Source organism: Solanum stenotomum, chromosome 2 (assembly GCF_019186545.1).
Source record: "Solanum stenotomum isolate F172 chromosome 2, ASM1918654v1, whole genome shotgun sequence".
In the NCBI taxonomy this organism is placed as follows: Eukaryota; Viridiplantae; Streptophyta; class Magnoliopsida; order Solanales; family Solanaceae; genus Solanum; species Solanum stenotomum.
The window spans coordinates 6,483,270-6,502,436 of NC_064283.1; the positions used below are offsets into that span (position 1 = coordinate 6,483,270).

At 32.8% G+C, this 19,167-nt stretch overlaps 1 protein-coding gene across 1 annotated transcript; it reads left to right on the forward strand.

Moving 5' to 3' along the window:
* The first annotated feature begins 7,083 nt into the window (after positions 1 to 7,083).
* On the forward strand, positions 7,084 to 17,794 carry LOC125856381 (protein CLT2, chloroplastic). Its single transcript, XM_049535913.1, has 10 exons — positions 7,084 to 7,524; positions 10,586 to 10,731; positions 11,017 to 11,054; positions 13,025 to 13,140; positions 14,612 to 14,711; positions 14,786 to 14,821; positions 14,959 to 15,009; positions 15,979 to 16,102; positions 16,958 to 17,083; positions 17,199 to 17,794. The coding sequence occupies exons 1-10, from the start codon at positions 7,124 to 7,126 to the stop codon at positions 17,351 to 17,353; spliced, it is 1,293 nt and encodes a 430-aa protein (XP_049391870.1). The 5' UTR covers positions 7,084 to 7,123; the 3' UTR covers positions 17,354 to 17,794.
* The last annotated feature ends 1,373 nt before the right edge of the window (positions 17,795 to 19,167 follow it).

Consider the following 19,167-nt stretch of genomic DNA (forward strand, 5'->3'; position numbering starts at 1 on the left):
GGGGGGGAGGGGGGGGGGGGAGGGTAGAGTGTACGCAGACCTTACCCCTACCTTGGGAGGTAGAGAGGTTGTTTTCGATAGACCCTTAGCTCATGGAAAAGCATATAAAAGCAGATCAAAAAAGAAATAATCAGAAGTTAATAATTCATGGAAAAATACAATAAAAAGCATGGCAAAGCATTCCGAAAAAAAAGTAACTACAACAAATTAGCGCATAATCAAAGTACAAGAGACAGTAGATAGTAACAGATGACTATATATCTTTATCTACAAGTTCAAGAACATGATGCAATGGTTGGCATTTGAGTCGCAAGTCAGAAATCACGGTTAATCTCATAGGATAGTCGGGTATTAAATAAATTATAGAAAAGATCCAGAAAATGTGGTACTTTACTTTACCCCAACTAGCACCAAGTAATTTGTGGACATTGACAAGTCTCTAGAGCTAATTCTTAGTTGTTGGTACATGAAACCTTATACTAATTGTCTCATGCAACTTGTGAATAAGAACTATTCCAGTAGGATTAAGATTGTAGCAGTGCTTCTTAATCCTTGGTTTTTAATTTTATTAAATTTTCTTCATAGTCTACCTATAAATGAGAAAAATTAAAAGGCTCCAGCTCTAAATCAAGAACCTGATATGAGATCATCTATCTTTAGATTGACATAGTGATTGGTCTCACAATACCCCAAACTAAAAACAGAAGATCAGAACCTACCCTACTGTACATACAGTGAGATTCATGCTGCGAAAGAAGAGTAATCAATGAATAACTGTCTTCCAAACTCTTTCACCATTTCAAAAGGATTTGTGTATTCCTCTCCGAAAGGAAGAAAGCAAGAGAACAATACAGCATAGAATACCTATGTCGTACTCCAATTCATTAAGACATACCACAGATATACTTACACAATCAGCAAGCTATAGATTAAAATAAAAGAAACCAGACAGTACGAGATATATATGTATATATATCCACATATGCACATCAATTGTGCTTAATATCAATAACTCAGACCACAATATTTTCACTTATTAGCATATGAAAAAAAGACCTAGGTATGGTGGGGCACAATGGGGAAAAAATTCATGCCTTAGAAATCAGATGAGGCCATGTAACTTGTGGACACCAAAGGCTATTAACTTACAAATTCAATCAAAACGACAGTAGAATAAACTATGCTCTATTGACAACTTCACACCCCCAATATTTTGGAACTTCTTATGGGTATTCCAGATAACCTCAGAGAATAAAAGTTGTTTGGAAAACCATTCCGCCTATAATTAATCATTTACATCTCAATCCCAAATCAATTAGAGTCGGATGAATCTTCTATGTATTTTCCCCTCTATTCAAGTAAATTTCATTCCAGTACTAAATACTTAACCTTTTTAAGACGAATCACAGATTCTCTAAACCCAAAGGTTCTCTAAATCAGAAGCAGTATAGGGAATCAGAAGAGCTAAGGGGAGGAGTAAAAAGGTTCAGCCCTCACGGAGGTGGCCTAGGTGATCAATAAAGTGGGTTGTAAACCATGAGGTCCTAGGTTCAACAGGCAAAAACACTAATGATTTCTTCCTATCTGTCCAAATTTTGGTGGAAAGATTTACCTAGTACTTGTGCGGTGGGAGGTAGCAAGTTTAGTTGAAGTGTACACAGGTTGGTTCGGACACCACGGTTATCACAAAAATAATAATAAAAAGTTCAAGGAATGACAATACGAACACATGGAAAGCGAAATATGGAAGGATTATGATTTCCTTTTTTGATAGGTGATGCAAGAGTATTATAGATGTGAAACAACATATAAAAGGAATGTTGGTGTGAAGTAGGACTAATTTAAATCTAAAAGAGTAAATGCCAACATGTCAAATAATTGTGTCAAAAATTATAAAGATAATGGCAAAAAACACACTTGAAATATCATATTTTTGCTAGTTTTCTACCTGAATTGTCCGCTATTCACTTTTCCTACCTAAACCATCACCAACTGATTACCAAAACACACCTCAACTATTAATTTTTTCCATTTCCTACCTTAACAATGGTCATATTTCAAGTAAGGCTTAAGTCATGCATGGACCCTTAAAGTTGTCCTCATATTTCATTTCGCTACTCCAATTTAACCTTTTACCTATTGAACACCTATACTACAATAAACTTGTACCTATTAAACATTTTTTGCTGACATGGCAGCATGTGTGTAATACACACACCAAAAGAGCGTGGAAGACATCATTTACTTTTAAAAAAAAGATTTTTTAGAGAAAAATTAAAGTAACATCTCCTCTTCTTCTTTGACTCAACTCAACCACGATTGCCACCAACTTTCCGCCATCGCCATTCTTTCTCCGGTCATCTTCTTCCCCTTTTATTTTCCAAGCCATCGTTTTCTTCCCCTTCTTTCACCACCCACCACTTACACCACCAATATCTAAATTTATTATCGTCAAAAATAGAATCAAATTACATCAAAAATAATTTTGAAGGAACTCCATTTTTTTCGACGAATCTGAAATTATTTTCTTTGAAATCGTTAAAAAATTTAAATCCTAAAAAACTCACAACATAGAAGAAAAAAAGTATTAACAAATCTAAATTAATGTTTAAGAAAGTAGTGGGATTGGGAGAAATATCATTTATAATGTTCAATAAGATTCAAGGAGAGGGGTAGGTGGAAAAAAAATTCATATAATTTCGAATTGAAAGAAAAAAAGCCGAATTGCAAATGGCTATCGGAATGTGCTTTGATTTTGTCTCTTTTGATATAGAAAATGGGGAACGGACATCATGGGGTGGGTGGGGTGTTCTGGGTAGAAGAAGAAGAAAAGGGGAAAGAAAGATTTGTTTGTTTTTTAATTATTATTTTTTTACTGAAAAAATAGTTTTTGTTTATTTTATTTTTTTAATCTATGTTTAATTGTTTTTTATGGGCCCAATGCCATATGTCTCTTTTTGATTAGCTACTATGCCACGTCAGCCGCGAGTGTATGACACACTATCTTTACTTTTAGTTGATTGTCAAAATATGTTCAATAGGTATTTTTTTTTACTAAAAAAGGTGTTCAATTGGAACAAACCTAAGATAAGGTGTCTAAATGAAATATGCGGACAACTTTAAGTGGCTAGAGATGACTTAAGTCTTCAAGTAATAAAAGGGAACAATGAACACCTGATAGTTCAGGTATAAAACTCACAAAAACATGACAGTTCAATGTATTCTTGACCATTCACTTAATTATAAGCTCCTGCATAACAATACTTAGAACTCCAAAAGAAAAAAAAAAGTTACCAGAAAAAGACAAGTTCAGTTTGTCTTCTGAAGAAGGATTTTCACTTAAAAGGCGGCGGTTAATTCGCTCAGCAACAGAAGGTGGAACCCTCAGAATAAATTGCTCATCCATGGCTGCACAAATTAAGAAGAAAAACTGAATCTTTTGACCAAACAAATTAACTTCAGAGACACCCTAAAACTTAATTTTCTACTTTCAATCAAGTAACCCTTTTGACATCACTATCTTCTCCACAAGTATAATTCAAGAATCATACAATTTTCAAACAAGTAATTTCTACTCTACTTTGAATAAAATAGATCAAACAAATTCTTTCAAAAAAGGGCTTTAATAATTAAAAATTTCGATTCTTCTCTCTTTAACAGAGTAAATTGATAGAATTCTCACCACAAAATAATGTCAATTGTTGAAGCAGAGATGATGATCAAAAATGAAGAAGCTGGGTTTCGAGAAAAGTGAGAGAATGAAGAGAGATTTTAATGGAACAGTCTTGAATTTATGCAAATTGAGATACTAATTATAATTATTTTTTATGATTTTGGTGGTAAAGTAAAAAAAAGTTTAAAATAATATTATAATTAAATATTAGCAAATTTGATTTAAAAAATAATAATAATATTAATAGTTTTTTTTCCTTGTGTCTCAGCTTTTTAAAAACTAGTTACTTTATATGTAGGCTCAAATTCAAAAAATTTAACTAAAAGTAAAAGGAGTATTTATTATTGGAAGTCGAGCGTATGGATTGTTCGGATTCATATGAAATTTTGATTTGAATATTTGGTTTTCAAATTGAAAAAAACTACCATTAAAACAATCTTGAATTGGATAGGATTCAATTTTGGATTAATTGGTGTGGTATTTGAAATTTTGATTTTTGAGCCTTTAAGATCAATCATAAAAATTAATGGTCTGAGTTAATATAATACTCCTTCTATTACATATTAACACTTTATTTTGATAGTTGTTACATATTGTTTCATAATGTATCATATTATATTGTATTGTATTATATTGTGAGGCAATGCACACCTATTAAGAAAAATATTTAAGGACATAATATAAATCACACTTTTCACTATTGTTTTTTTTATGAATCATAAATATAACTTTGTAAACAGTGCAAATTATCTCGTAGAAAATATAAAACTTCATTAAAGGGAAGGACAAATATAGAAAAAAATTCAAACATTTGTCTTGAACTTTCAATTATTTTGAGCAATAGAAAATTCTCAAAAATTCACTTAATACAGAATAAAGAGAATAGTTTATTTTTTTTATGAGATATAACTTTCTACAATTATTCAGTTAACAAGGATTGAGATCACTATACCGCTCATATCATATAGTTTTATATTATTAAACTTATACTATAACAAGTACAACTATAGGATACTAATTTATTGGATTTTAAAAAAAATAAACTTATTGCTAGCATTTAGCACAAATGATATGGATAAAGCGAAAATAAGACATGGAATTTTGTATCTTCAGAAATCCTAATATCCATGGTATTAGATTCAATATTCGATCAAAATCCATAAAATTTAAAAGTTAAATTTCAAAATTCAATTCCTAATTTAATTCAAAAAATTTAAATTTCGAATTGACCCAACTCATCCCTACACACTGCTTATCACTCCGCTAATTAGATTTTCTATTATAAATGGGTGAAAAATATTTTTTCTTCTCGGTCATTGAAACATATACTCCTTAAGAACAAAAATATTTTCTAGAAAGAATTTCAAAATAAAAAAAAATCTTACCAAACCTGCCATCCAAATTAAGCTCCCCTTTGGCCATAAATTTTATTGTTGAAATTTGATACTTGAAAGTTTGAGTTTATGATTGTGATTTTAGATTTTAAAGTTTTGTGAGTGAAAGTCCTAAGAACCTAAAAAATGGTCTGAGATAGTTCTTAAGATCAAATTATTTAAAGGTTAGATTTTTAAAATCTGGTCAAATTTTATGGTCAAACAAATTTTTGAAGTCAAATCTTTAAAATTTTATTCAAAATTTTTGGTCAAAACGGTAGCTAACAAATAAGCACTTAAACATAAAATTCAAATATTTTTAATTTTATTGAAATTTTTGACGTTGAAATTGTGTTTAATTATAATTTATGTAAGGAATATTTGGATTAAATATATAATCTACTATTGTCATAAATTGAATCCATATACGAGCTAGTGCATATTACTACATTTTATAATTTTTAAATATTATTGCAAAGATCGATTTTCTTGACTATTGTTGCACGTAATGATGTTCAGCACTCGACAAGTGAATTTACAATATTTATTCGCAGATGAATTTTATATATTAAATGAAATACGCAAGGAAAAAAAGTTGTCGTTGAGAGATTTTATCATAGAAAAAATTTGTAGCTATTAGTTGTTGGATATTTACATCGATTGATGGAATCACTATTAATTTCTTTTTCTAATTTTATTGCAGATGAACGATCCTTTTTTCATGTCATAAAATAACTTATAAAGAATAAGAAGAATTTTAAAACAAAATAAAATGTAGTTAATCAGCTTATACTAGAGATGTAATTAATTGTATTGATCTTAATACTTACATCACCGATAAAATTTAAAGAATCTAAAAGAGTTTGAGTTATATATCTGCAAAATATTTTTTGTCAAGATTTTTTTTATTTTTTTTTCGACCTACTCAAGTCTAACCCATTTAAACTCTTCAAAGACTTTAACCGCGAAACACGTAGATTCCAGAAACACATTGTTTCTCCTTTAGAAATGACTTCTCTATCGAAGAACACATTAGATGCTTACTTAAATTAGTAGGTTTTTGAGCTAATCTACGTTAGCTCTAAGTTCATTATACAAGGGTTCATAAAATACAAAATTACTATCTCTCTAAAATGACATTTTCTTTTGACCCATTTCTCTCTTTTTTTTCCCTCTCTCTCTTCTTATCATTGATATAAAAAAAAAAAACTATGATAACAAATATGCTTTAAACATTCTCTACTTCAAATAAAATATAAAAAGTTCATGACTAAAAAATAAAATTTAAAATAAAGTAAATAATTGATATAACCAAACGTATCCTTAAAATACTGTGTTGTAGCTTGAAAAAGATAATCAAAGGCGGACGTTATTATTTGTATTAAACATAAATCTCAAATTTTATATTGAAATACAATAAAAAAATAAACAATAATTTCAAGCGACATACAAAGAATACATGAGAGCTAGAATTTTAGTGCAAACATTTTGAGTATTTGCCACTTCATCCAATATTTGAATCGCTATTTATTTCAATCGAACATAATATATAATAATATTTGTACTAATCACTTTCCAATTTAACTTGTGAAACTTTTTTCATGTGTTCTCACTTAATTATTATGTAGAAGAATTAATTACATAATATATATCTCCTCCTTTAATTGAGTATATGACTAATCTCAATAAATCATAAATCTAAATTATCAAATATATTCTAATTTAAGATAATGTGTATAATTAAAGAAGATCATATATATTTATGATTAACTTATTTATATAAGGAATCTTTAAGTAATAAGTATTTTTTTTTTCAAAATTTAAACTGAAAATATTTAATAGAAATACTTTATTATATGTTTAGATATTCAATTATGAAATTTCTATGTAAATTTTTGAGGTTGTCCATATATTATTATTTTTTTTCTAAATATTCATTTGCAATCTAAACAAAGTTTCATCTTTTTTTATTTTTAATGAGACCCAATATCTAATTTGAAGGTTTGAATTTTCACTTTATATGAGTAGTTCGTATCAGTGAACTTTCCTCACTCACATAACCAGAAAGATCAATTTCATGGAGTCTCACTCTCTATCTTCTCAAACCATTCGCGCCAAATTACCTACACAATCTCTTCCTCGTGCCTTCAATGGACCAAACCCTAAATCTCTCTTCTCATTGCCTTCTTCTCCAAGTCTTATTTCTCCGATGATGCCTCTTCTCACATCTTCACGGCATCTGGAAATCCACCGCCGGAGTACCTCGTTTACTCGGCAGACTTCGAATTCGAGCTCAAAATTCCGCGCACGTGCTGTGGGAAGTGATTCTGGCCGCCAATTGGATGTGACTAGAGAGCTAATCGTTCTGAACTCTGCTTTGACTTTGGTGCTTGGTGTTGGGAATCGGGTGCTTTACAAACTTGCGCTTGTTCCGATGAAGGAGTACCCATTTTTTCTAGCTCAGGTTACTACTTTTGGGTGAGTTTTGGTGTTTCTCTTTCAATTATTGTATGATCCCCGATCACAGATGTTTACCTGTTTGATTTGAAGTTTTTGTACTTCGAAGCTGAAAGTTGTTTTAGGAAGCTAATTTAATAAATTCTCCATTTCAAAAAGAGTGACGCTACTATTTGAAGAGTATGATTGTTTTTGTTTTCCTTCGACTGTGATTTTTTTACTCTTATAAATATTTTTAACGATAAAAAAATCACGATATATAGTCGTACTTTTTAATCTTCCGAATTTGTAATGATAATTACTCATGACTCTTATACTTTGTACCTGATTCTTTTAGAACGGTTAGCCCAGACTTGAATGTGAGTGGCGAGTATTGTGAAGAAAATGCAGATAATTTGGTTGTCTGACTCTCCTGTCTGCCTGTTGTGAGCATAGAATTCCATATAACTTGTTTTTAGCTGTTTCAGAGATGTATGCTAGTTTCCTAGTTACCTTAGGTTGAATGAATTGCAATTACATGGTGCAGGGGCGGAGCCAGCCTTCTGTTGGGGGGTTCATACGAATCCCCTTCGGCGGAAAATTTTGTTAAAATTATTCTTTATCTATATATAATAGATGTCGAACCCCTTCGATTAGTTCGTGTGTTTAGTTCTTCAGATATTGAACTCCCTTATTAAAAATCCTAGCTCCGCCACTGCGTGGTAGATTAAAGTCGTTTGAATGTGGAAAGCTCATAATAACTGCAGCATAGTTGGCCATGGTAGCTAGTAAAAAACATAACACATATATTTGCAATTACTGCAATATGCTGTCTGTTAATGACCTTGCAGATTTTTCCATAATCAGCCCTCAACTATGAAAATAACATATTTAGGGTGTCCCTTAAGGACAGTGAAAAATACCATGTTTGTTACTATTTATAGGAAGATAATTGAGTGGATGCGGAGTTAAGAGGTTAATTTGATTTGTATATATTATATCAGTGCTAGTAGAAGAAAACCATTAAAGTAATTGTTGATGAATCGGTTTATAAAGTAAGCATCACAACAAAATTGAAAATTTGATTGGATTAGTGAATTTTTGAATTCCTGAAACCTTTGACAGTTGCATAGGAGTGGAAACATGATAAACATTTGGGAACTTTTCAAATTGAGAAGAGTACCATATTAATTGGAAAGAAGGGAGTGATGCTAACATCCTCAGTCCTGAAGTTTCACTTTGAAAAATCTGTTTATAACCAAAGGAGGATGAGGATGAGATGACAGATTGACATCCAATAAGTTCATTGTCTTCTGTATGTAAAATCCAGTTCCAACCTTAGCTTGTGAGTAGTGACACAATATTCTTGACCCATTTGATTTTGCAATTGATCACCTTTCGTATTTACGAAGCCCAAAATTTAACTGGACATCTTTCCTAGTAAATTTCTCTTGCATTGAAGATGCTGGGAGTGGAATGTTGAATAACTACTGTAAAGGGGAGTCACATAAGGTATGCCGATTGAAGAATAGTTTTCATCCCTCTGGATCATTGATTGCTTGAGACCAACTCCCCTAGCAGTTACACAAGTGCATTACATAGCTCTACACCATCTTGTCGTCAATCCTAGCATGTCAAATATAAATCATTTACTATTGTTACTTAGTAGGCGTTTGGCCATGCGATATCATATCACGATATGGTGTCGTGAGATGGAATCAGCGTTTGGACATGCGATTTTACGCTGATTCCATCTCACGATTCCATATCATGAGAGGTGATATCATATTCTCCAAAAACCATGATATGGAATCACCATGTGATTCCATATCATGATTTGAGATATTTTAATACAATAATTGATCCATGAGTTTATATTTTGTTAAAACAACCCCACATTTATATCTACTAACTATTTGTTTCATATGTAAATAAAATTTATAATCACATCATTACTTTTTAAAATTTATTATTCTCACCAATGTAAAATTTATTATTACTTTAAATTTGGTGAATATAAATGATAAAGTAGAAATTCATTTGGTGAATATAAATAAGAACGAAGGGAGTAATACTTTTTTGATTTTTCATAATAAAAAAAAAGTCTTAATCTTATGACTAAGCATAATATTGATAAAAGACAATTTTCATTGGCGGTGCCTCACTTTCTTAATCTTAGTATTCGCAAAATGTTCGTTCACATGACCGAAGAATATCAAGTCCAATTGATTGAGGACTTGGGAAAATTTGATCAATTAGTTATTAATATTTAGTCAAGTGGACTAGTTATAATTTTTTTGATTAAATTTTATTAGAAGTGTTTTTGACTCAAACTTGTGGTAACTTTTTAAAATTTTGTTATTCAATAATATTTAATTATTGATTTTTCTTGTAAATAGTTAGAGGTCGGTGATGTTTGTTAATTTTTATCTTAGTTTATTTAACTTCTAAGTTAATATTTACTCACTAATGTATGTTTTTTTTCTACTTTATAGGTTATTTGTAAGAGTAGTTGAGAGATATGAGCATATCAAGTACAATTTATGTTCAATTTTTTAGATGAAACAATTACTTAAGTGAAGAACAAATAACTTTGTAATAATTTATTATGCGATTTTATAATTTTTGTTTATTTGATATGATTGAATAAACAATTGGGGCTATTTTAATGGTTTTACAACTTATGAGATTTTTATATTTATGAGAAAATATACAACACAAAAATTTCATATCGCATGTCCAAACAAACCTTCAATTTCATCTCATGATTCCATATCGCATGGCCAAACGGGCCCTTAGTAAAAGAATGTAAATTATCAACATGCTTTGACCTACCTTGTATGTGTAGGAAAGTAAGTGACAAGTGAATTTTTTAGTCTTAGGGGTCAGCATTTTCCTACACTCAAGTCAATGACTATCTGAGATGCCAATCTAAATGAAAAACTCAAATATGCTGGTCAAAGCAGGTTGTGGTAAAACATGTCCGTGACTTTGACTTTTAGTAGGAAATGTCATTATCTAATTTAAGGTTTTTGATCCTAGTTAATCTATATTTGTTTTACTACGTAGAGGCTGATATTTAACGTGGTTCAATTAACTTCAGGTACTTGGCTATTTATTTATCCATATTGTATGCGAGATATCGTGCTGGTATTGTAACAAAGGAGATGGTGGCCTATCCAAAATCACGTTTTTTGCTCATTGGGTTCCTCGAAGCCCTTGGGGTCATATGTGGAATGTATGCTGGAGGTATTACCTTGTACTTAGGGAAGTTCTACGATAATAAATTGAATGTTTCCTCTCCATCTCTAGATTAATATTTCTGCCTGCATTGGGAAAAGACATTTAGTTTAGATCCTTATATTCTACTGCTTACTCTACATCTCGTCTTTCAACAAATATTAGTCTTTTCTCAGCTATTTGCTGTTTTATGATAAACCTGGAAAACAATAGTAAGCTCCACAGAGAAATGAGTATGGATGATTCTTTGAGTTGTAAATTAATTTCTGATTGCTTTATTTTGGTATTTTACAGCCATGCTTCCTGGACCAGCCATACCAATACTTAGTCAGGTAACACTAATAACATTAAGAATTCCCCTTTATCGCCAAAAAAAGGAGCATGAAATAGTTCTCAAATTATCTTTGCCTTGGCGGTAGATCTCCAAGAGCATAGAAAATGGGATGCCCTTTTCTGGTGGAGTAGCATTCAATGCATCCTTGCTTTTCCTTTAGTATCTACGAAGTGCTATTGGAATTCAATACTCCATGGCAGTAGTTTTTGATGAATTGAATGCATTCTTGGTGATTCAAATTAAACACATAGAAAGGTGATAATTAGCATTTGACTTGAATGTAACATTTTATGTTGTATTGAATATGTATTATGCTCTTCACTTCAAGAGCTTTTATCGAAAAATACCAGAATTCTAGATGGAATATGAGCTCAACATTTCATATGCACCGTATCAATTAATTAATTAACTACACCTCTTAGTGGTATACATTAAAATAGAATTTCGTGAAGCAAAAGGAGAAGTTATAATTTATATTAACATAATGGTCTATTAGTATGAGATTGACGAGACACAACAAAGTAGGGAGGAGGTTTGGGGACGGACCCTGGAGTCTATAGGATTCAGGTTGAGCAGGACTAAGACAAAAATTTGGAAAGAAAGTTAAGTACCGTCACTCACATGGCAGATGTGGATGCTGTGTTGGTCGGTTAGGAAGTCGCACGTCCAAAAGATGCAAGTAGAGAAAATGAGTATGTTGAGATGGATATGTGAGCATACTAGGAAAGATAGGATTATGAACGAAGATATCTGGTACAAGGTGGGAGTGAGCTCTGTTGTGGATAAGATGGTTTAGGTATGTGAGAGAAGATGCGCACACACTCAATGAAGAGGTTGGCTATAGTGGGTAGTAGGAGAGGTATAAGTAGGTTGAAGAAGTATTAGGGAGAGGTGATTAGGCGTGACATGGTACACCTGTAGCTTATTGAGGACAAGACTCTTGATAGGAAGATTTGGATGTCGAGGATTATGATAAAGGGTTAGTATGTAGTCAAGCATTGCCTAGTTTTTTTATCAATGTTGCTTTTATTACTCTCCTTTTATTTATTCTTCGACTCTATTGTCTCCTTGGTTTCGGTTATCATATTATTTGTTGTTGTTACTGATCTCTTCTCTATTGTTTTCCATATGATTTTTTCGCTACTGGATTTACTTTGCATACTTGATTTTTGATGTGCTTTACCAGAGCCGAAGGTTTATTAGAAACAACATTTCTACCTTCTCAAGGTAGGGGTAAGCTTGCATACACACCACCCTCCCAAGACCCTACTTGTGGGATCACACTGGGTATGTTATTGTTGTTGTTGGTCTATCTATATGGGTCATGTATTTGGGAGCAATCTTTTAGAGGTAAGAAACTGTTAATCCGTGATAGTTTCCAGATGAGTTATCGAGTCATTTATCAGCATTCGTTGTTCAATGGAGCAAGCTATTGTCTTGGGAAACTGAAAAGTTTTATATTACCCATAAGATGACCCAGTACTTCGAAATCTTTTTCTTTATTTCCCTGTAACTTGCATCACATAAATGCACTTTGCAGTCCCGCCACCCCTCCCAAAAGATTTATTTTTATAAAATGAAACAGGAGGGGAGAGAATAAATAGGATTTCTTATATTTTACGGAAACATGGTCTGTGTGGAAGTAACTATATTATCAGTTTAAGAAACTGGAAATGGAATCAGCAAAGTGATTTTGGAGTCCTAGGATTCTGTCGGCTCAGTGTCAGTAGTAGTTTACTCATTTTTTTAGTTGCATTTTTTGTAGCCTTACTGACTGACAGCTCTCTTATTTCTTGATAATTGAATCATGAATTGGGAGTAGGCTCTATAAATTGCTGAATATTCATGTCCTAACCAACTTCAAACAAGAGGAGTTATAATTGTATCCTCGAGATTGCTTAATAAAGTTCTCGCTCATGTATAAAAGAAGCAAAACAAGATTTCTTAGCAAAGGCCTTTCTATTGCAGACCTTCTTGGTATGGCAGTTGACTCTCTCTGTGTTCATTCTTGGACGAACATACTCTTTGAATCAAATTGCCGGATGCTTATTGGTTGCTGCTGGAGTGGTACTAGCTGTAACAAGGTCACACACTCTTCTCCTTTAGGATCCTAAAAAATGTTTTTTCTTTTTAGATTGTAAGTCAAATTAGGATTTTGTTGAAGACCTAAGATAAATAATGAAATTGTCCACTCTCACAAATTTATCTTTAATATGGTGGCTATATACTCCACGTGGTATTAGATTAGGCAAATGTCTAGTTCGAGTCTCATTATTACCTATCAACAAAATATTTTCACGTGTTTAACCCAAAGAAAAAAGAATCGGATCTGCACATGAGGAGGTTTGTTGAAAAATTGAAACGTCCCTTATTTAACAATTCAAGCTTTTAGATGAAGTGGACACATATTTTGGTCTGGTGTCAAAGAAGACAGTTATCCTAAGTTTTATTGACATTAATGGGAAGACCCCACCCACAAGGTGTATTAAAAAAGAGAACATCTCAAGCAAAAAATATCGGTTCCTAGAAAGAGTAGCCAATAATCAATACTAATAGAAATGCTTTCTCAAAAAAAAAAAAAGTTCTCAAAAATCAATACTAAGAGAAATGTCACACTAGTTCCAAGAATCTGCAAAAATACAAATAAAACAAAATTCCGCTAGTATGTAGCGAAGTGCTTTCAACCCCTTTTTAAATGTTACGGTTTCTTTCCTTCCATGTGGTCCATATGAGTGCCAGAGGACCACCTCCCTTGCTCTACTTATTGTTTACAGTAAAACTGGTTTTACTTCTTTTTAATCACATCATGTTAGTGCTTAGTTCTCTACCCCAACAAAGGTAGGGGTAACGTCTGCGTACACCCACTCCTCCCTAGACCCCATTTGTGGGATCACAGTGAGTATGCTGTTGTTCTTGTTGTTGCATGTCGGTGCATAGTTGCCTATGTTTCTATTAATTGTATAATATCCTAAATTCCACGCTATGAGCCTTGGTATGTGCCACATTGGTACTTCAGGTGTGTAACTGAGGCTTTGCCAATTCACTAGCTGTCAAAATCCTCTCCAACTTTTCACTCCTCCAAGATCAATAACTGAATTACAGTTCTTAGGTCTATTGAACTGCAATCTCCCCCACCCCCCACCGCTGACTCGGTGAAATTACTATTTTATCACATTCTTTTATTGTATACTCTGATAGGTTTTGTATCCTAAACTCATTCCTTGTGATAGGGCCACCTGAATGAATCATCTACCTGAGAGTGCCTCTGACTTGTTAGCACAAAAAGGAGCACTCCAATCTTATTCATGAAGCTACAAGGGAACCTACAATATTTTACTTCTATTGACAAAGCTGGTTGGAAACATGCAGAGCTTATAATATATTTCTTGTTCCTTTTTTTCCGTCATTTAGCTACTTCCTGTGGCTGGTCCTTTTGGCAGATAAACTGTCATAGATAGGGTTAGGAAGTTGGTTCTGTATGATCAAACAGCTCATAAATTTTTTAACTGTTATTCTGCTTTTACTTACCTTAGCTCTTGTGATTGTGGAATGCAGCGGCTCAGACTCCAACCAGATGCTGGCAGGAATTGCATTTGTATGGCCAGTATTGATGGTAGCTTCGAGTGCATTCCAAGCCGGTGCATCAATTATTAAGGTATTCAATAATCACGATGTACCAATAGCAGTCTGGATCCTTAATTAATCATTTTAAGGGCTTTGAATGTGTAGGAGTTCGTTTTTATTGATGCTGCTAGCCGACTCAAGGTACATCTCTCATTTACAGAGCTTTTTGTGTACTTAGCTTTGAATATGGGGTGCGTGAAAGATACTCCATCAATCTCTTTTCAATTCTGTTGGTAATGTGTAATGCATAGTCCTTGATAGATATTCAATTTATACAGGGGAAGGTGCTTGATATCTTTGTCGTCAATTCTTTTGGATCTGGATTCCAGGTAATTGGAATGAGCACAAGAAATTTTGATACACTAACTTTTGGATCCTAAAACTCTGTTCTTCAGGGTTATTTTAGAGTTGAATGCTTACATAGTACTGAGTTAATTAGCCTTAGTCAAATGCCAATTACTGGTTCTTCTGTTAAAATAGTTGTATTCACATTTGGCACAATTTATTCGATTCCGTTAGTCGAGTGGAATTAAATACCAACTGCTGACTTTTATATCGACTAAAAAGTAGTCAGACTCAGCACCATTTATTTAGTCCCACCCGTCAAGTGGAAGTTAAAAAATACTGTCATGAAATCTAGCTGTCGCTGAAGTTTCATTTGCAGCTACGCAGAGCTCATGTCCGACAATTTCTGATAGAGAGAGGAAATGTTCAAAATATTGCAGTACAATATGCAAAATCTCTTTTTATTTTGATTGGTCCCGATATGTTCTTCATGGATTTGCAAGCCACTCAAACCCTATATGCTCTTCTATTTGCAGTTCATGTTGTTGCTGAGGTGTTATTGCAGAATTAATTGTAGTTTGTTAGAACGACCTTGCACACTATAGACAATGGATGTTTAGTCGAGAATTGCTATTTATATACATTTATATTACATATGTGTGTGTATATTCCCTCCGTTGCAATTTGTTTGTCTTAGTTTTGATTTGACATGAAATTTAAGAAAGTAAAGAAACTTTTGAATTTTGTGGTCTTAAACTTCAAATATGTATAATTTACCAAAATACCTTTTAATATTATGGTCAATGCTGAAATTAAAAAGTTGTCAAATTAGAAAAGACATTCTTTTTGGAACAGACCAAAAAAGGAAAGTACAATTAGAACAAACAAATTGAAACAAAAGGGAGTATATAAAAAAATAGGGAATTGCATTTTCAGAGAGTGAGTTGACCTGTTTACCGTTCAGCAACATTGTATTCTGAATGTTGCATCTGTAATGTCTGTTTTATTTGTAGGCTCTGTTTGTTCTCCTTTTTCTGCCTTTTCTTTCGAACTTGAAGGGCATACCATTTTCTGAGCTCCCTTCATTTCTTAAGAGCGGTGCTGGTTGCTTCTTCAACATAGGGAACAATGTTTCAGGTGCAATCTCTATTCTCTTGGACTTGGACTTGTGTGTGGCTTGCATAAAAGGTCAATGTGCATCATTTCAGCATTTGTAAAGTGAATCATGATTTTCTAGAATTGACATATTTTCTTTTAAATTCTGCATCTTTTGTTCACACTTATAAGAAGCTCCCCATTTCTTCCCAAATATGGCTTCTGCAAACCTGCTGAGGTCGAGTTTGATGAGGACCTTGATTTTATTTTGGGGGGAACTGGTGGGAGAAAAGACTTAAACCTAGAATATTTTGGCAGGAAATTAGAAGTTACAATATGCTCCTGCTTTCCTCAGTCATTCACATAGAGGTTTCAAGGATATATTTGTGCCCATCGGGAAAAAGGGTGGAGATATTTTGGATAGTATGAATATATGTACTCGTTAGTTGTAAGTAGGTTGCTCTACTTACGTATTATACTGTCCATAGAACTTGGGGTACTGGAATAATAAAAACCAAGCATAGAAACTGGTTTTAAAAACTTACTGTTGGTTGCAACTCAATTAGTGTCTCTTAGGATTTGGTCCATAGCTTGTACTTTATAAGTGGAAATCTCAACAAGAATGAAATCACAATTTTCTGGCAATTTCTCAAATGGGGCCATATACTGCTGGTATAATGTTCATTTCACGAGCAAATATTAGTTTCAACAGTTAAGATGTAATCATCGCTGAAGTTAAGTATTCAAACAAAATTTTAGTTGTCGTTTCCCATAATAGATGTGAAGACGTGATTATTTTATTTTTTTGTCAATAAATGATTATCAAGTTAGAAGTATTTTTCCCGAGGTAATGTATTGATGAGTCTGACTGTCCTTATGGCACCTTTTATTGGTCAGGTTGTGATGGAGCACCGATGCTGCCCCTTCTTTACATATTTACAAATATTGCTTTCAACATATCAGCTCTCAATCTTATGAAGATTTCATCTGCTGTAATTTCGTCCCTTGTTGTGATGTCATCAGGTTCTCTCTCGCACTCTTGCAGGCACTCTGCACACAGTTCTTAGAGGTGTCGATTACATTTGAATTTTATGTAATCCTATGACCAACCAGATTTTTTTCCTCTTTTCTTATGTAGTGCCTTTGTCAATGTATCTTCTCTCCATGCCATTGCCATATCTCCCACAAGGTTCAAGTTTGAGCCCTTTCTTCCTTCTCGGCAGTGCTGTCCTTCTCATTGGTCTTATCCTGTATAACATTCCACAGACTCAGAAGAAAGACACAGAATTGTGACTCATTTGAGTCATTGCAACTGATGTTCTTCTATGGAGATTCTGGATATATGTTAGTCATGATCTCAGAAAGGCATGGGGTCCAGAAGAGTCTATAATCTCCATTACAAAGATCCATTCTTCCCTGGTCATACAGTATGGCCTTCCGCTAAATGGATCTGACAGTATCATGGTAACTTGACTAATCCTTCCACTGGCTGTGATCATAGATGAGCAACGCGATTGCCAAAGGTACTTGCAATGTTAAGAGACTGTCTTAGCGTAACAAGTGGATTTTACAATACCGAAAGGCGCTTGCTATGACATGTCTTAGTTGGTTAAAGAAATTAAATTTTGGTGTATATGTTACTGAGGTTTGCATGCACAAAAACAGTTGGTCGATTCTTTTGGTAGACAGAAGATACAGAAATAAAACTTCTACAGTCATATTTTGATTGCGAAAAAGCCTTTAGGCTTATTAGTGAAATAAGTTTATGTAATTACAGTTCTATTCTATTCTATTCTTTCAGTGGATGTTTCACCAGACGAAGCAAGTTATGTAAAGCAAACATCTGGATCCTGCGTAGTAAACATTGAACATACGGAATGGTAAGGTCGAATTTTCATAATATCATATTTCAAGCACCCAAGATTTATGGGTTCTGAATTTGCCATCTGACTCATAGTTGGTTGTAGTTATTGAATTTGCAATTAAATACTTGTACATTTTATTAAATTTATTATTTAAGCAAAAGCTATTAGATTTGGTCGAAACCATAAATACTATTGTAGCTCCACACATGCGATGAACATTGAACAGTTCACTTAGCAATTTAACTTGAGTGTGAATAATACCAATCAGGAACTTTTGGCTTTACACCAAATTAATGTATGCTAGAAAAGAATCCTCAATTCTCTTATCTTCATTCGTGGGTAATTCGACGATATGCATTAGTAATGCTGGAATTAGTTATGTTGAATTTATTTCTCATGTTTAATTTGTTGTATTGAATTAATAGGGTATACTAGAATAAGAATAGTACCTCACATTGTTAATGTCATGGTTTACTATGCGTAAAAATTTACTCCCCCTATTTCATTTTACTTGTCTTATTTTTCTTTTTAGTCCATTAAAAAATGTCTTTCTTTTTCTGATAACTCTTTAATTCTAATTTTTCATGTAACATGCTTAAAAATTTACTCCCTCTATTTCATTTTACTTGTCTTATTTTTTTTTTTTAGTCCGTTAAAAAGTGTCTTTCTTTTTCTGATAACTCTTTAATTCTAATTTTTCATGTAACATGCTTAAGACCACAAAATTCAAAAATCTTTTCTAATCTTTCTTAATATCCGTACCATGTTAATACATGAAAAATATGGAGTTAAAGTGAATAGCCTAATACATGTACTAATTATGCATTGGTTGAAAACACTTTCGAACAAGGGAATACCTCCTACCAAACGATGCGTCTTGTTAAGTTTAGTCTATAGGTTTGAGTTGTTCTATGAAAGAATACAGATCGCCATTAAAATCTTCGAATGCTAACATGATTAATGATTATGACCAAAGATGTAGAGCCTTAATAACATCCATCTGGACATATTGATATTCGTTCATGCTTTACTTTGGGAAACTGGTTCTTGAATTTAAGCAGTACTGGATTTTCTTTTATTTTGTAATGTTTTCGATAAACCAAAACAGTACCTGTAATTGTACATGCACAGCAAACACTAGTACCTTCAAATTACCACTGAGAATAATCGCAGGAAGAAAATGATTCAGACCTTGATAATGCACAGAACATAGGTATTGAATATAGAGCTAAATCTCACTTT